At 37.0% G+C, this 18,082-nt stretch overlaps 1 protein-coding gene across 1 annotated transcript in view; it reads left to right on the plus strand.

Moving 5' to 3' along the window:
* Positions 1 to 586: 586 nt before the first annotated feature.
* LOC307107858 (cadherin-related family member 4-like) overlaps positions 587 to 18,082 on the plus strand; it is a gene marked incomplete at both ends in the record, with an annotated part of 92,522 nt that continues 75,026 nt past the window's right edge. The window contains 4 exons of the mRNA XM_079785369.1: positions 587 to 851; positions 2,742 to 2,909; positions 8,090 to 8,260; positions 15,635 to 15,729. Of these exons, the coding sequence (XP_079641495.1) occupies positions 587 to 851; positions 2,742 to 2,909; positions 8,090 to 8,260; positions 15,635 to 15,729 (699 nt within the window). The remainder of the gene's footprint in view (positions 852 to 2,741; positions 2,910 to 8,089; positions 8,261 to 15,634; positions 15,730 to 18,082) is intronic.

Consider the following 18,082-nt stretch of genomic DNA (forward strand, 5'->3'; position numbering starts at 1 on the left):
CAGCCCCTGCCCCACCCCAGGCCTTCACCCCAATATTGTCTGTGTCTGTGGGCTGTGCATATAAGTATATAAGTTCTTTGGTTCTAGGAATATGTCCTAAGAATCCCGAAACACCAATCAGAAAGAATATATGCACCCCTATGTTCATAGCAGCGTTAATTACCATAGCTATGATCTGGAAACAGCCCAAGTGCCCATCAATAGATGAAGGGATTAAAAAGCCGTGGTACATTTAGACAACTGGTATAGTTTTTTAAAATCTATTCATTATCTTTGCTAGGTTATGAGCTACCTAAGAATAGCTTGTGCTCACCTCTGAAGCTCCTTAGTCTTCACCAAGTAGTGAATGCCTAGTTAGTGACACTCAGAAATATGTGTTGACTGGCAGTGCCCTCGGTGGTCCCAGATCTGTCTCTTGCGTCAACAGTGTTTGGACAGAACAGATTCAGGGATGCTCCTTCTTCCAGCCTCAGGCCACTCTCCTGCGTCTTATCCAGTCACCACCTTCAGAACCACCTCCGAGACCAGCCAACACACCGTTTTGTTTTGTTTTTCTTCTACCTTCACTCCTTATTGCTGAACAACCATGAGCTCCCAAACCCGTCAGAATTATTCCACCAAGGTGGAGGCTTCGGTCAACCCCCTGGACAGCCTGCACTGTGGGCCTCCCAAACCTACCTCTCTCTGGGCTTCTATTTCCACCTCCATCGAGGATGTGGCTCTGGAGGGGGCGGGCAGCTTCTATCACGAGTTGGCAGAGAAGAAGCCCGAGGGTGCTGAGTGTCTCTTAAAGATGCAAAACCAGTGCGGTGGCCGCCTTCTCTTCCAGGACGTGCTGAAGCCTCCCCAAGGTGAGTGGGCGAAACTCAGGGTGCCATGGGAGCCGCCCTGGCCTTGGAGAGGCACCTGACCCAGGTCCTTGTGGAGCTGCAGGCCCTGGGTTCTCCCGGCGCAGACCCTCATCCTGTGGCTTCCTGGAGAACCACTTCCGGGTGAGGAGGTGAAACTCATCAAGAAGATGGGCGACACCTGACTAACATCCGCAGGCTGCTGGCCCCAGGCTGGGCTGGGTGAGTATCTCTTCGAAAGGCTTACCCTCAAGCTCCACCAGGAGCCTCAGGGGCCCAGAGGCCTTTGAGGGCCCTCTGCATTCCCCTGGGGTCTGGCTTTTACCTGAGCGTCTCCCTGAAACTACTAGCCACTCTTGTAACCACCCTGAAGCCCTCTCCCATGCACTGGACCAAATGAAACAATAAAGCTTTTAGCAGAAAAAAAAAAAAAAAAAAGAAAGAACACTGTGGGTTTGCAAGTACATATGGAGTATCCTGTTAAAAATAACTCCTTATCCTATTATAGAACCTTTTGTTAGGTAAACAAGGATTACTAGTAAAGAGCAAATCACCTGGATTACTTGCCTAAAGTTCTCCATAGGACACCCTACTCAACTCTAAATACTTATAATTTAAATTGATGTTATATAATGATCTTGGCTTTGCTGATAATCCTCTCACCTGACAAATATGGGAAACAGACACAGAAACTGAAATATGACCTATGTGCACAATCACTCACTAAACAGAATAAAATGATTGGGTTCAATGTTGAGTAACAATTTGTTGACCTGTTGGCTTAATTATAATAAACATTACATTTGTATATATAGCCAAAGCCATGCATCTGTTAGTAGACATTGCCATGGACAGTAGGAAAGCTGATGTAGATATGAACACCTTCAAGATTTTACTAATATGCACAGGTTTGTTTAACTTTTGATGTTTTCATTGCTTTTAAGAAACTTAAGTTTACCTGTTAATTAAGGAATTTGAATTCCTGTTGAGATATTTTTTTACTCATGGAATATTCTTCTCTCATTCTCAGTTTCTTTATGGGGGCACATTTGTGTGTTTAAATACAGAACAAAAGCTCATTACTTAATCTTGGATTACTTCAAACAGAATTTTACTTTTGGTGTGTTTTTTTCCCCCTTTGGGGTCTTCTTAAAGTAATTTGCTATATAAAAAAATCTTCATTTATAACAAAATGTCATACAAGTATTATTTATTAATATAGGGCTATTTTTAAATATTGGGCTTTTTAATGTAATTTATATTTCCTTTCAGTCAAACTACATACTCTGGGAGTGAGTTATAGGCTATGCCTATTTCTGCTTTCTGCTTTAGAGGTACAGCATAACACAATTTACAATGAGTCACAACTTAACCAAAAACAGAGCCTCTTTTCTTTCTAATAAAAAGAAAAGCAATGAAAATAAGTAAATAAATGCAGAAAGTAGGCTTCACTGATTTCTTTCAGCTAGCATTTTAAATTATAATACAACAAACTTTTACATGAAAAATATAACTTATGTGAGCATGCAAAACAATTTGACTGAAATGATCAATACAGTAAAGGAAGAAATTAATGAAACTGGCTTTTAACTGAAATAACCATTCTACATAGAAGTTGTTCATGAAGGAATGAAATAAAGATGTAGGAAATCTGAGATCTCAATTTGTTCTTTCTTTCAAATTTGTTCTGTTTAACATACAAAGAATATTGAAATATGAGTTAAAGGAAAAATATTGACTTGGTTTTAGATGAAAGTTTTTTTCCCCCCAAATCACAAAAACCTGTAAATGTAACTTATAAGGACAAATATATGGAATAATTATTAATAAAGCTGTTCATTTTTATATTTTAACTTGGTTTTACTTAAAAGTCTCCCTGTGTTATTTCCTCAGTACTTTCATACACTGCAGCAGAAATTCAGCTATTAATTAACCCAATAAATTTGCTTGAAAACATGCTTCCTGGTACTCAACTAAGTCGAGCTTATGATAAGGATGTTGTTGGAAAAGCAGATGCCTACCACTTTCTGAATAAAACAAAGGACTTTATCATTGATGCAAGTAAATACATGTTGACATTTTAATTTTATCCTTATTACTTTTAAGATTCATACTTTAAAAAATATCTAAATTAAAACTAACCATTATATTGTATTTCTGGATTAAAACCTATTGCAGGTAGTTATATAAACAATTTCTAAAGGACTTTCCCATTACTACCCTACTCCACATTCCTGATATCCCAACATTGCTACAAATGTTTCTTGAAAAAAGAAAAATTATTGTGCATGAATTTGGCATGAGAGTCACCCTATTCCTTTTAGCAAAATAAATGTTTTTCAATAATAGGAAAGATGATCCAGAATATATATTTTTGTACTAACGTCAAAAAAATAATAAGCATAATGCAACAAATTTACATGAAAAATATAGCTTATGTGAATATGCAAAACAACTTGACTCAAATGATCAATAAATTAAAATAGAAAATTCATGAAACTGGTCAAGGGAATTAAAATTTTTGTGCAAAAGAAGAATAAATTAGTCAGTTCGAACAGGGAATATGTGTTCCCCAAAGCACCCTGTGTCTAACCAGGTGGTTTGCACAGCAGGGCCTCAGTAGGTTTAAAGGAAAAAAGCAATAGCATATTTCAGTTAAAACCAAAATTCAAAAAGCTTTGTTTTAACAATCAATAATCCAATCAAATCCAGTTACAAGCACAAATGTGTTTCTGAATTCCTCTGAAATAGAGTCCACCTATTTTCTTACGTGGGTGCTTTCTGCTCAGATTATGATTTCTATGGGTGTATATAATTAGATGTTCATTCTAAGCTAAGACCTAAGATAGCATAACTTTTGTCCATGGTTCAGATAGCCATCATAGTGTTTATGTATTGCTGTGTGTGTTATGCTTAGGAAACGTTAAAATATTGTCCAACATAATTTTTGCAAATTAAACAAAATGGTTTTGCAAACAAGAATAGACAGTATTTTGTCTCATTTTCTGCCCACTGTTGCTTCACTTGAACACTTGGCTTGTGGTTCAGCACAGTCCCACACTCAGAACAAACCCAACCCCTTTCCTCAGAAGTCAATTCCAAGCTCAGCTAACTCACTTGCTGCCTTTCCTCTCAGGGACTAGGACTATACCCTAAATCTCCAAATTCCAAATATCCTAGCAACCCTAGACCCTCTGTTACCTCACAAGAAGGGTCAAGATACTGGAAACCTTCCTTTGATGGGAGAGTTTCTGATTCCTTGTGGTCAGACAGCAATAATATCTACCTCCTCAGGCTCTCTCATTGCTGCCTTTTGGACCTAAGACTTTTTTTTTTTTTTTCTATTTGAGGTCTGCTGGGAGTGATACCACAGACCTTGGCCCAAATCCCAGAAGAACCCCCCGTTCTCTTTGCACACCGCTTCCTTAATAATGTGAAAATGTCTGAATCTAATTATATGAAGAATTTGTACCCACTTAAATTCCCTGTTTCTCATATATTTGTTACCCTTGATAATTGCCTAAGATTAAAGCTCCTGCAAATATATATTTACCCTCTTGTCTCTTCTCATCTTTATACTATTCCAAGCTTCCTCTCCCATAACCTAATCTCACATTCTTGTTGCATTCTTGTATCTTTCAATTATAGTCTATGAAATCCCCATTATGTGGCAAACACATACGTAAACAAGCAAACCTCTCTTGTGGCATTTCTCTACCTCTTACTTTAATTAAAATTTGTTGTAGTGTGGAATAACCACAGCATGCCTCAAGCTGATGTTACTCATTCACCCACACATCTCATATCTCTGGATCAGTTAATTTGTGGGAAGTCGGCATTCTTCTGACTCCCCAAGCTGATCCGTTACTATTACTCTGATCCCCTTACTCATTTTGAGGATATTTGGTTCCTTACAAAACATGCCAATCACTCCCTCTCTAGCCCTGGGGACTTGAATATATTATTTATAGTGTTTTTCCCTATCTCAGTTCTGCCACCATTTCTTAGGTTACTTCAGTATTCACATAATGGCCCATCCAGCATGTTCAATCCCTCTACTTTACCTAGTGTCAATTTCCATCCCTAAATCCCTGTGACTTTAAAATCTACTTTCATCCACACACTCTCATGGCTGCAACCAGAACCTCATCAGTACCTAGAACAATTCTTCTTCTCTACTATTAATCTCAGACCTCTCACTCCTACACTTTCTTTAGCTTTTTTTATTTCATTTTTCCCTACTATGCTGTTTTGTCGATATCATGAAGGCCACAAATTCATTGATTTTTTTTTTTCTATCATTGACCTCTTCTCTTTTCTTCTCTATCCAGTATTATGACCTATCTTTCAACCCTTCTTTGACAATATCCTCAGATAATTTGATTGTTGCTCTATAAATTTTACCTAACAAAACTCCAACATGAAATAGATCAAATAGTTGATGTTGTCTATTATACCTGGGCTGATGAGTATTGTCAAAGAAATCACATAAACCAATATATTAACCCTAAATTGCACTTGGCCCAATATACTTTCTGGTAATCCTTCAAAATTTCTCTAGTTATATGTCTTTTTAATTTGCCAACTTGGCTATTTTAAATTTTCTCCAATCTCACTTCAAATCCCCTACTCACCTAAAATCTCTTCTCTCTGTGGGCCTCTGCAAAGATCATGTCTTTTTTTCTCCTTTATTCCTCTCCACCTGGCCAACTCCTTCACATTATCAAGCAATAGTCAGAAATAATTCCCTCTGGGAAGTAATTTTAGCATCCATCCTCCTTCCAATGTTAGGTAAAATGTCCTTCTTAGTATTTTTAAATCACTCTTTATCAATTTTTTCCCCTCTAGTTGAATTTCTTAAGCAAAATGACTATGCCTTCTTCAATTGTTTTACGTCATGATTACGTATCTGTGTGCACGTTCCTCCATTACAAGTTCGTGATTGTGTTTCTAATTCTTCTCCCAACTCCTCAAATCTACATGCCCCCCTATATGAAGTCTTTTGAAGCTTCATAACAAACCATTCCAAAATATAACTGCTTAAAATGATGATTTTATTTTTTTCATAATTCTGTGAATTGGATTAATTATTTTTCTAGTTTTGCTTGAGTTCACTGATAAGGCTGAATTCCAAAAGTTTTCACATCTATTTCAAAGGAAAGTGCATGACAACTTCTGAAACCTGTCTATCAAATTCTAGCCCCTCATGAATCCAACTGATTCTATTAAACCACAAGTTATTTAATACATTGGCAAGACTTAACACTGGGACTCTTCTTCCCTTGTATCCTTGACACCAAAGATGAGGGCTAAAAATATTTTGCTTGGATAGAGGGGTCAAGGGAGACTCACAGGACTACTCAATGAAGTTTTAGTCCCATTAATCTGACTGGAAGAGACCTATTAGAAAACATTATAATAACCACCCAGTGGTTGAACCTATTAATATTCCCTCTAGGTTTGATCCAATACTACACTTTGAGATTGTTTATTGTCCTATTTGGGAAGGGATATACAAGCTCTGCTTCAATTAGAAAGACGTTCAATATTGGGTTGTTCTTGTTTCTTGTTATGAGTTTGCTTGATGAATCATTCAATATAATTTTTTAAACCTTTTGCCGGGAACCAATTCCAACATGTCATAATTATAAGAGTTTCATCAAAAGGTTGATGAAGCTTGGGGGGCTCAACAAGGGCTGAGCCACATATGTAGTTTACCTGTTGGAATGGCTAAAAAGCATCTCCCACAAACCTGAATAGTATAATCGTTTGCTGCCAGACAGCTCAGGGCATCTTAATCTGCACGTTATTACCTCCTGTTGGTCAAACACCTGAACAGCTGTAGGCTATTCCCCAATCTGACAATGCTTCTGTAAACCCTACCCTTTGAAGTTTATTATCTCCACCTTGCCTTAGGACAATTTGTGTTAATAAAATAGCACAGGATCCTGAGTCAAGGGGTAGTCTTTAGCTCTTTTAGCTGAAGCTCCTCTGACCCCCAATGCCTTTCAAAACTATCTTTCATCTTTGGGCTCCTTATTGAATCTACATAGCAGCTCCTTTCTCCAGATTGCTGCACCCCTCCGTAATGCTGGGATAAGAACCCTGGCACCTTTTATTTTTAACTGTTTTTTAATTGATTTCAGAGAGGAAGGCAGAGGGAGAGAGAGGGAAAAAAAAAAAAAACATCAGTGAGAGAGAATCATCAATCAGCTGTCTCCTGAACATCCGCCACTGGGGATTGAGCTAGCAACCTGGACATGTGACAGGAATTAAACTGTTCAGGGGTTGATGCTCAACCACTTAGCCACACTAGCTAGGCATTTATTCAATATACTTTTTTTTAAGTGTTGCAAAATTTTAAAGTAAATCTTATTTGTTACAGAGAAACTTTTTTGTCTATATTGAATCCATTAGCTAAGATTGGTTAGTAAATGTTTTTAAAAGAGTTGCCTATAGAGAAGAGTGATTTTCCCAGAATTAAGGATAATCTTTGCTCCCTCTAATAAAATAGCTTTTGTGACTCAGAGGTTTCCAAGAATATCACAAATATTTCATTAATTTTAAAAGATATTTTTGCTAGAAATTGATGACTATCTTTAAAAATGCCCACAATTTTACTATACAATAAAATATTATTTTTATTAGTATCTGTGTTATTCTCCCCTTTACCTATACTTCCTTTTCTTGTCTTTACTTAAAAGAGTTAATTATTTTACATCCAGGTCTTAGGCTAGCCCAGCAGGGAATTGTCCGCTTTTACAGTAAATGGCATATAAAAGTACCTTTTTGGAGGTGCCATGCCTCCTTTGATAACAAAGACATCTTTGTAGTAAGCTGTCTGCTCAAAATTATACTAAACCTATTATATGATTTCAGGTAAACTCACAATAACTAATGAATTTGGATATAAACAAACAACTATTTTTTTTTTACTGTTAATAAAAATTAGATATGTATTGTGATCACAATATGATGTTTGTCACATATAGTCTCTAATCTTTGGAAATGGTTTTTAATGAAAATGTTTGAAAACAAAATACAGTTTACTTAAAATAGGTTTAAACAGACATTAAAAAATAAGTCAACTATTAGTGTTTGTTATTTATTTTCATATTTTAAATATTCTCTTGTGAGGTAGCAAAAAATAAAAATGGGTAATTCTAAAATCTTTCAAGACTCAAAAAATATGTTTCTATATATTTATGTGAATTATAATTCATGAATTATCTGTTTACTAGATTCTGGGGTAATCACTTCTACCAAAATGTTTAATTATGAAACTGATCCTAGAAGGTTTCTATTGATAGTTGATACTGGAGGACTTGTGAGACATGTTTTGACCATTAATATCATTAATGTTCCGGAACCTCCAGACTGTACTGCTGACCCCCAGTTTTCTAATGGCTCAGGTATGATACATCATTTTCTTATAATTTACTTTTAACAGCTATCTATAATGAATGAGACCAGGCACATGTCTCTAGTTGGAAACTCTAGTGATTTTTAGTATGTATATACTGTAATGTGTGTTTATATAAATATACCAAAATATTTGCAGCTATTCATGTATATAAGAATACATATAATATCTCTATAGAACTATTTGGAAAAAATATATTTGCCAGATAGAAATTCTCACTCTGCAATTAAGAGATTAGAGAGCAAATAAATTAAAAACAGCAATAGAGATTCTTCTATTGTAAAATATGCGGGGCAGTAGAGAGAAAAATAAAAGGTTTTGACAACTTAGTACATAAATTTAAATATTTACTTATGAAAATGTCACAAAGAATAATTGACTTTAATACCCTTGAGGTTCAAAGGGTATTTTCATACTATAAAAGTAAATAATGTGTGTGTTTGTGTATGGGAGTTGACCAAGTCAGGGACATAAGGGAAACTTCCTCTAAAGAACTGACAATATTTTAGGTCCAAACTCTTATCTTAGTAAATAAGCAAGAAGAGAGGGAACAGTGTTTCATGTAGAAGGAATTCTATGTACAAATGCCTAGAGGTAGTATAAAATGTAAGAAAATTGGAACGTCTACCATGATTGCAAAGGAGGGAGCACTATGTAAGTAATATAATTAAAAATAATTGTTGAAAGAAAATATGGGTATTTTAAGAATGTTGGTCTTTGCCCTAAGGGTGTGGTAATCCTCTTAAATATTTTAAGCAGTTAAATATTTTCAATAGATTCATCTGGTTGAGAGTAGAGCAAGATTTGAAGGAAACAAACTTAGAGGAGATATTGTAAAGAGCCAGATAGCAAATATTTTGAGTTTTGAAGGCTAAAAGGCAAAATCAAAGGTATTATTTATGCAGTACTTATATAGCAATGTAGGAGAAAAGTTTATATAATTTTTTGACAAAATTTTAAAAATATAATAATGTTAACAATTGGTTATAATTTTGTAATAGAGGTATCAGTAAATAGTTTTCCTTGTTGGCTAAGAAATGAGCCACTTAGAATCTTATTTTTGTTGTAGCCTAATTTAAATTTATTTTTGTGAATAAACTCATTTATCATTAATTTTTCCCCCTGACCATTGTTCTCCTGCCAAAAGGGAATATTGTGATGAGTTCTTAGTCTTATAATTCTTATGTTCATCATGTTCCTTTATGACACCTACAGTGACTTTTTATCAAAAACACAATGCTTTGCCACATAATCCAATACCGAGTAATCCACACTCAGTCATGCTTTAAAAGTGCAGCATTCAAAATTCACATTTCTCTTTTTGTTTAGCCATGATAGGGATGGTAATACATAATAACATGCATGATAGGTAGGCCTGGCAATAAGTAATAACTACTCACAATCCTGTTATGACTGGATTAATGCAATTTACAGTATGTGAAATAACAAGAGCACCCTATATGGTCTCTATCTCTATTACTAAACTGCCACCATACTAAGAATGCAGCAATAGACAATATGCACAAGTGGGTTTACATATGTATGTTTTCTGCTACACTTTATAAACACTGAAATTTGAATTTCATGTAAATTAAATCTCACAAAATATTATTCTTTCTTTTGATTTTTTTTACCATTTATAAATATAAAAACCATTTTTAGCTTAAAAACCATATAGAAACAGGCAGCAATCTAGATTTGGCTTGTTGGTGGTAGTTTGAAGACCCATGGAATAGGGAGAGGAAGAGTAATTGTCAGGTTATTTCAGTAATCCAGGCAAGGAATCATATAGTTTGACCTAGGAAGGTTATGGAGATAAAGATAAAAGAATAGTATGGAGATACTTAAATAGTAAATGAACCTACTATTAAATTAATATAAGGAAAAGCAGAAGATGGAGATTTCTGATTTATATAAGTGGTTTGGAGATACTCAGTTAAGCTATCTAGAAATAGACCAAATTTGGAGAAAAAAATTATGAGTCCATTTTTGAACATCTTGTGTTTGATATGTCTTTGTTATTCAAAGGAGAGATTTAAGTAAGCAGTTGAGCTCAGAGGTCTTGCCTAGGGTTATAAATGTTTTGTAATTGAAACCATGGATTTGGATGAGATTATTCAGCTAGTGAGTAGAGAATTAGAAGAAAGGAGGGCATAGGGCCAAACTTTGAGGAACTCCTACCCTCAATGATGTGAGGAAGAAACTCAGCCTGCCAAGGAGATTAAGGAACAGCTAAACTGGTGGTGGAAAAAAAAAAAGAGTTATATCCTGAATGGCAAAGGAAGAGTGTTGAAAGAGAGTGCTAGTGGTTAGTAGACTTGAATTCTAGAATCAAGTAAGATGAGGTATTAAAATGTTCATTGCATTTAGTTAGTGATATGGGGATAGTGATAACTAATGAGCCTACTGAGAACTATTTTATTGGTCTTACAGGAGTAGAAGCCAGAGAGAAGCAGACTTAGGACTGAGATTGTGAAAATAAAAAACATTTTTTTAGGAAATTAGCATGTAAAATGGAGAGAAAGCAATGGCAAAACTATATTGGATTAAGAGAGTTTTGTCTGGTATATTTGGTTTAAAGGAAGACTTTGGGGTAATGTTACAAACAAATGGGGAGAATACAGTTGACTTGGTGGCTGAAGATACATGAAGAAGAAAGTAAGAGAGAGATGGTATCTAAGTTTAGGTGGAATCAATTAAGCATTTATCAATCTCAGCTATCATATAAACATTTATATATCAATCTTTACACTTTAATTTTTATATTTAGAAAATTCCAAGTTTCATGAAGCTTTAAATTTTCTCCTTTCAGATGGTACTTTCTAATCTCTGAAAAAGTGCTAGTGAAGTAAGGGTCCCAGGTTATTTGAGTGTGTGCCTGAAATAAATTTTCTTTATCATTGGTATTCAAATATAGTATTTGAAAGAATTCATTATTATCCCTTGATTTGAAAAAGTCATCAATAATAATTTTTTAAAAAAACTATATATAAAAGAACTTAAAAATTATTTTGAAATTTGGACCATATAAACCCAAACCAATTATTCATTTAGCTGCCATATTAAGTATCTTTTAAATTGATTATAAAAATAAACTAGGATTTTTCTACATGCATCTCTATTATACTGTGCTAAAATATCACATTCATTAAATTAAAAAGGGACATTGATTACAAACAGAAATGTAATGTTTATTATTTTAATGCAAAAGTATTATTTTTTCTAATATTCACTGTTAAAGGCAATAATCTTTGATAACCATGTACAGTTATTTTTTTAAAGCAAATGTACACACAGACATATGTACACTTGTTCAATAATGATATTGGCTTTCAATGTGCATAAGTAACTAGAATACCTGCATCGTTTTTGTTGTTGTTTGTCTTTTTCTCTTGATCAAGGGGTAATACTTTGAGCAACCTCTCCAAGCTCTCCTGGGCTCCAAGCTCCCTTCTGTGTCATACTGAGGACCCTTGAGTCCTTGTTTTCCATCCCCAGTGTCATCTTGTCCAGGATACGAAGTGGTAAAAGTGTGCACTCAGGGATGGCAGAATAGGTTGTTGAATAACAGAGACAGAAGATTGTTAAATTGTTGATTAAGATTTGAAAAGCCGCCCTAGCTGGTTTGGCTCGGTGGATAGAGCATCAGCTATTCCAGTCAAGGGCACATGCCTGGGTTGCGGGCTCGATCCCTAGTGGGGGCGGTCTATAGGAGGCGGGTGATCAATGATTCTAATCATTGCTGTTTCTAGCTCTCTCTCCCTCTCCCTTCCTCTCTGAAATTAATAAAAATATATTTTAAAAAACTATTTGAAAAGCAATCATGAGGATTTTGTCTGATTTGAAGACTTAATGGATGTCTAGGAAGCTTGCCAAGTTTTATTTTCCCAGGCAATATTTTTAGAGGTACTCAGAAGTTTTAGAGCAAATCCTCTAGATTTGCAATGATCTTTTTGTGCCAAGAGAAAAAGCAATAGTCAACTGTGTAAACACCAAAGAAAAGTTAAGATGGACACTAAGTATGGAAAAGGCCTTTGATGACTTTGAGAAGCTTCAGTGTTTGTAGTGGGGGCAAAACTTCTAGCAGAGTGAACTAAAGACTTACGGGGAGGTAAAGAAATATACAAAACTCCCGCCTTGAAGAGCAGGATATAGACAGGGCCATAGTTAAAATTTGCTTGAGGTCAAGTACTTCTTTTCCTTTTTCTTTTTTTTTTTTTTTTTAATGGACATGCTAATGGAAATTAGACAGTAATGAGGGAGTATTTTGAAAATGAAAAATAAAGTTAGAGTCAAGTTCCTGAGAAAGTGGAAGAGGAGACACCTTCTAATGGACAGGTATTATCATTAATGAATTTCTCTCTGTTCACTATAAGGGGAGGGGAAAAGGTTCAGATGTTGGTGCTATCGGAGGAGTGCACGAGTGGGATTCCTCCATTGTGAGTGGGAGAGGGGTTCTTGGGGAGCTGCTGAAATGAGCACTTTCAGAAGCCTCCACTGGAGAATGAGGTATGGGTAGAAGACTTTATTTGCATGGAGTTACATTCCTCCGGTTGTAAAGTCCCATGCCCTTTAAACAAGTCCTGAAAAAGGAACAGCTGTGGATTCGGCGAAGCCAAAAGGAAAGCCATCCTCCAGAGCTTCTCTTCCATATTGCAGCCGGGTCCAGTTCAGCAGTCAGGCTAATTAAAGCCCATCAGTCCATTATGTGGGCCCCGCACAGCAGAGAGCTTCATGGGCACATGCAGGGGAGCCTGCCCCCTGCAACAGGAGTCACAGGAGTGCAGGCAGGCAGGAGAGCAAGAGCCAAGAAAGAGAACTTCCTTTGCTTAGAAGTTTAAATATTTAGTTTTCAAGCCCTTGCAGTGGCCACACCTGTTCTGGCCACTGACTCACTCCCAGATGTGATTGACAGCCAGGTAAGCACTTCCCATGTCACACAGACCTTGTTGGGCATTCATCTAAACAGCCTTTGTCCAGTCCTTTCTCCCTTGGATCAGCTGGGAACAGATTTGGAGAGTGTTAAATTAGCAAAGCTGTATAAAGGGCATGGCTATATTTTTTAATCTTCCCTTTACTCCTTTCCTGTTAAAAAATAACCCGATTATTACAACACTATCATTAGTGGGCTTGTAGATCTTATGGGAAAAGATGAGCTATCATAGCCTAAGTTTCTATTTATTCTATGCAGTAAAAAAGAGAGATCTCCTATGGGAAGTAAGATAGAAGGGACAGGGTAAGAGATTTGGGGCAAAAGAGCAAGGTTTGAAATAATTGTTGTAGAAAGTTAAATAAACAGAACAGAGACTTAAGAGCACTGAGGGTCCTATCCACTTATTCCTCTATTAATTTTCTGTGCATTAAATAGTTCAGGCTTATACAAAAGTATCACAAAAATCTGACATTTATTTAAATGTTAAACAATGAAAAACAATTTAAACTCAATTTTCAGATTATGTGAGTCAAAGACAAGTTATAGATGCCAGTGTATTTCTAACACATATTGTACTTCATTTATTGTTTTGTTTAAAAACATTTATCTTAAAATCACTTTTATTTTAATTATGTCTTTGCCTTTAACAAAACAAAATTGGAAGATATGAAACTTGATTTTTTTAACTTACGTATCTTGCAAGCATAATACTTTCAACATAATAGAAGTTTTGATTCTTTTTTTTTTTTTTTTTTTACACTTTGACTTATTCTTTCTGGCAGCAATTTTACATCACTCTTAGGCTTGCAGTTTGCTTTCCCTTATTCTTTTCCCAACAGCTTTTATGTGTTACCCTTTGCATAACACAAGGTCTCATGGTAGGATGGAAACTTGAGACATTATTTGCCAGGATTTGTTAAAATTGTTTCTTTTCTTAAAAAAAACTTAACTTTATTATAAAGTTTGGTCACATTCTATCTTCAAGTTACACTGAGGGCAGGCTTTTGTGGAATTCTATTTCTTCTTTTTTTCTGTATGCTCTTTGAGAAATTATTGGGAAACATGCTTCTAGGCAGCTAGCATTATCTTTATTATTTTATTTCTTCACCTATATCCAAATCTCTTGGTAACCCATTGTAAATGCAATTACATTAGAAAACAGATCAAATAAATATAGTTGGGCAACTTGTTAAAATTTAAATTTGTTATAATATACTAGAGGCCCAGTGCACGAAATTCTTGCACTCAGGGGCGGGGTGAGGCCCTCGGGGGATGTCCAACAAAGGCCTAGGCCCGCTCCCCTTGGGCAGTGGGCCTAAGCTGGTAGTCGGACATCCTTAGTGCTGCTGTGGAGGCAGGAGAGGCTCCCACCACCGCCATGAGCCTGGCTTCAGGCTGAGCAGCGCTCTCCCTGTGGGAGTGCACTGACCACCAGGGGGCAGCTCCTGTATTGAGCAGGATCGGGCCAAAACCAGATCTCTGACATCCCCTGAGGGGTCCCAGATTGGAAGAGGATACAGGCCAGGCCAAGGGACCCCACCGGTGTACGATCGGGGTCAGGGAGGGATGCAAGAGGTTGGCCAGCCCAGGAGGGACTCTGAGGGCATGTCTGGCCCATCTCGCTCAGTACTGATCGCCTGGACCCAGCAGCAAGCTAACCTACAGGTTGGAGCGTCTGCCTCCTAGTGGTCAGTGCACGTCATAGCAAGCGGTTGAGCGGCCTTAGCATATCATTAGCATATTACGCTTTGATTGGTTGAATGGACAACCGGACACTTAGCATATTAGGCTTTTATTATATAGGATAAATTTGGTCTTCAAGTATATGCAAGAAATAGAAAATCTTAACATGTCTTATTAATCAACTCAAGTTAAACTCTCAAACGAATACTGTATGAACTGTAATAACACACACACACACACACACACACACACACACACACACACACACACTACAAGAAAAAAAAAATTAAACAATTACCCTGAGTCTTTCCTAGTCTATTCACCCATATTATATGTAGTTTGGGTTTTTCACATGTGGTCAAGACTATGGAAAGAAAGGATGTGAGAGTTGTCTGCAAATATATTTCTAAGAAAAAGTTCCTCCATGCATGGCTGATAAGGTCTAGAAACTGGAGCACCAGAATCTTTTGTGAGGCTCCCCCACTGGCTCCCCACAGGACAGTCTGTCAGCATATATTTCATGCTCTTCTTCTTCAAGCTATAGTTGCCACAGACAGATCCAGGAAGTAAGAAAAAGCACTCTGTAGGTGCAGAAAAGATGATAGGAAGCCAAAGGAAAAACTATAAATATAAGAAAAAAATATTTAACTACCTTAAAGTATTATCTGAAACCCACCATACAAAAAAAAATAGTATTGCATCATATACTTTAACTTTTTATGTAACAGGTTAATTTTGGCTTCACAGCTACCTTAGAAATTGATGAGGACCATCCATTATTTCAGCCCATTTACAGAGTGAGAGCCACAGATGAGGACTCTTTACATGGTGACAGATTGACGGTAAGTGCGGATATTGTGGGAGATGTATATATCACTTTGGCATACAGCTCTATGCTTTGGATATATTTTTCAAGAGAAGTTAATATATTTAATTTGATCATTAGAGAGAGTATAATGAAGTTGATAACCACTATAATGAAATATTTCTGTTAGAAATAGCATTTATGGAAGATATTTCCTTTTTTTAAATATATTTTATTGATTTTTTACAGAGATGAAGGGAGAGGGAGGGTGAGAAACATCAATGAGAGAGAAACATCAATCAGCTGCCTCCTGCACACCCCCTACTGGGGATGTGCCTGCAACCAAGGTACATGCCCTTGGCTGGAATCAAACCTGGGACCCTTGAGTCTGCAGGCTCATGCTCTATCCACTGAGCCAAACCGGTTAGGGCTGGAAGATATTTTCTTGATGTGTACAAGAAATTTATATGACTTCCAAGGGAGGTGGGCAGTTGGTTGAAAGACATCAATGCTGAGGTGAAACTGGGCTTTGACTTTTGGATGCTCTTGAGAACTGTTTCACTTCTCTAGCTATTTCAATGACACATGTGAATGTGATTATATTTTTTTTTTTTGATGTTTCAGTATCCTAATTACTAACTGTACTAGATTTGCTTTTCTCATAATTGATTCCTGATTTTAAAGTCTTTTAGAGATTTGGCAAAATAAAATAAACCTATAAAGCTCTATCTGGAGAATTTAGTGGTACATTGCACTACAAAAGTCAGCATGCTTGGCTCTGCAGCTGTTCTTTTTAGACATGTATTGAGTTTACTACTTTTAATTTAGTAACTCACAGTATGAAGTAATGGAGCACTGAATCAGGGTGAAGTAATGGAGCTGTCAGGTGACTTGGGTCAAATAATGGCTTTTCCAGTAACTAGCTATTTGATCCTTGGGAAGTCACTTAATCCCTCTCACCCTTGACTTCCACAGTTAACCTTCAGTGAGATGTGGCTGTTGTCAGTCAAAGTATTCAAAATTCCTGCTCAAAAATATTTTGTTGGTAGACCAGCCAATATCAAATTCATATTAAATTGTTAAGATATATGAGACCCTTTCTATTAGGTAAGTCTTTCCAGTAGATTAAAAAAATAACCTACAGTCCAGTTGAAAAATAGTTACTACCAGTTCTGTCATTTGCAGCAATATGATAGGGACCCAGCAGGTATTATTTAAAAACCAGAGGCCCAGTGCACAAAATCCGTGCATGGGGGGGGGGGGTGTCCCTCAGCCCAAGCTGCACCCTCTCCAATCTGGGACCCCTCGAGGGATGTCCGACTGCCAGATCCCAGTAGGATCGGGCCTAAACGGGCAGTCGGACATCCTTCTGACAATCCAGTACTGCTGGCTCCCAAATGCTCGCCTGCCTGCCTTCCTGATTGCCCCTAACTGCTTCTGCCTGCCAGCCTGATCACCCCCTAACCACTCCGCTGCCAGCCTGTTTGCCCCTAACTGCCCTCCCCTGGAGGCCTGGTCACCCCTGACTGCCCTCCCCTGCAGGCCTGGTCCCCCCCAACTGCTTTCCCCTGAAGGCCTGGTTCCCCCCGCCCCAACTGCCCTTCCCTGCAGGCCTGGTCGCCCCCAACTTCCCTCCTCTGTGGGCTGGTCACCCCTAACTGCCCTCCCCTACAGGCTTGATCACCCCCAACTGCCCTCCCTTGCAGGCCTGGTCCCTCCCAACTGCCTGCCCCTGCTGGCAATCTTGTGGCGGCCATCTTGTGTCCACATGGGGGAAGCCATCTTTGCCCACATGGGGGCAGCCATCTTGTGTTGGAGTGATGGTCAATTTGCATATTACTTTTTTATTAGATAGGATTAGGGTTTTGAGAACTAGTAACATTGTTAAAGGTTAGAGCTTTATCCGATTTTAAAAATATGCAGATATAATTGAATTTTTCATTAATAAAATTTTACCTCATTGCAAACTACATTTTTTCAGATACGTGTTTGAAAATATATCTACTCTCACTTCTTCTCAGAGTTGATGGCAAATAATAGCTCTGGCATTGTTCTGTACACTAAAGAGGTTGCAGGTTCCATTCCCAGTCAGATTGCAGGTTTGATCCCCAGTCAGGGTCCATGCAGGAATCAACTGATCGATGTTTCTCTCTCACATCAATGTTTCTCTTTCTTCTTCTCTCTCTCAAGTCAATAAACATACATTTGGGTGAGGATTATACAAATAATATTGAAAAAGATGTATAGAATTTAAAATTTCATATTCAACTATATTAATATTCAAAATTGGTTTATATCATTATAGTTCCTGTTTTGTTTCCTAAAGTTATGCATTTAAAAAATTTTTCTTAGAAAAATCTGTGTAGTGTTGTGCAGCTCTTCAAAAATAT

Source organism: Cnephaeus nilssonii (assembly GCF_951640355.1).
Source record: "Cnephaeus nilssonii genome assembly, chromosome: 12".
NCBI classification, from domain to species: domain Eukaryota; kingdom Metazoa; phylum Chordata; class Mammalia; order Chiroptera; family Vespertilionidae; genus Cnephaeus; species Cnephaeus nilssonii.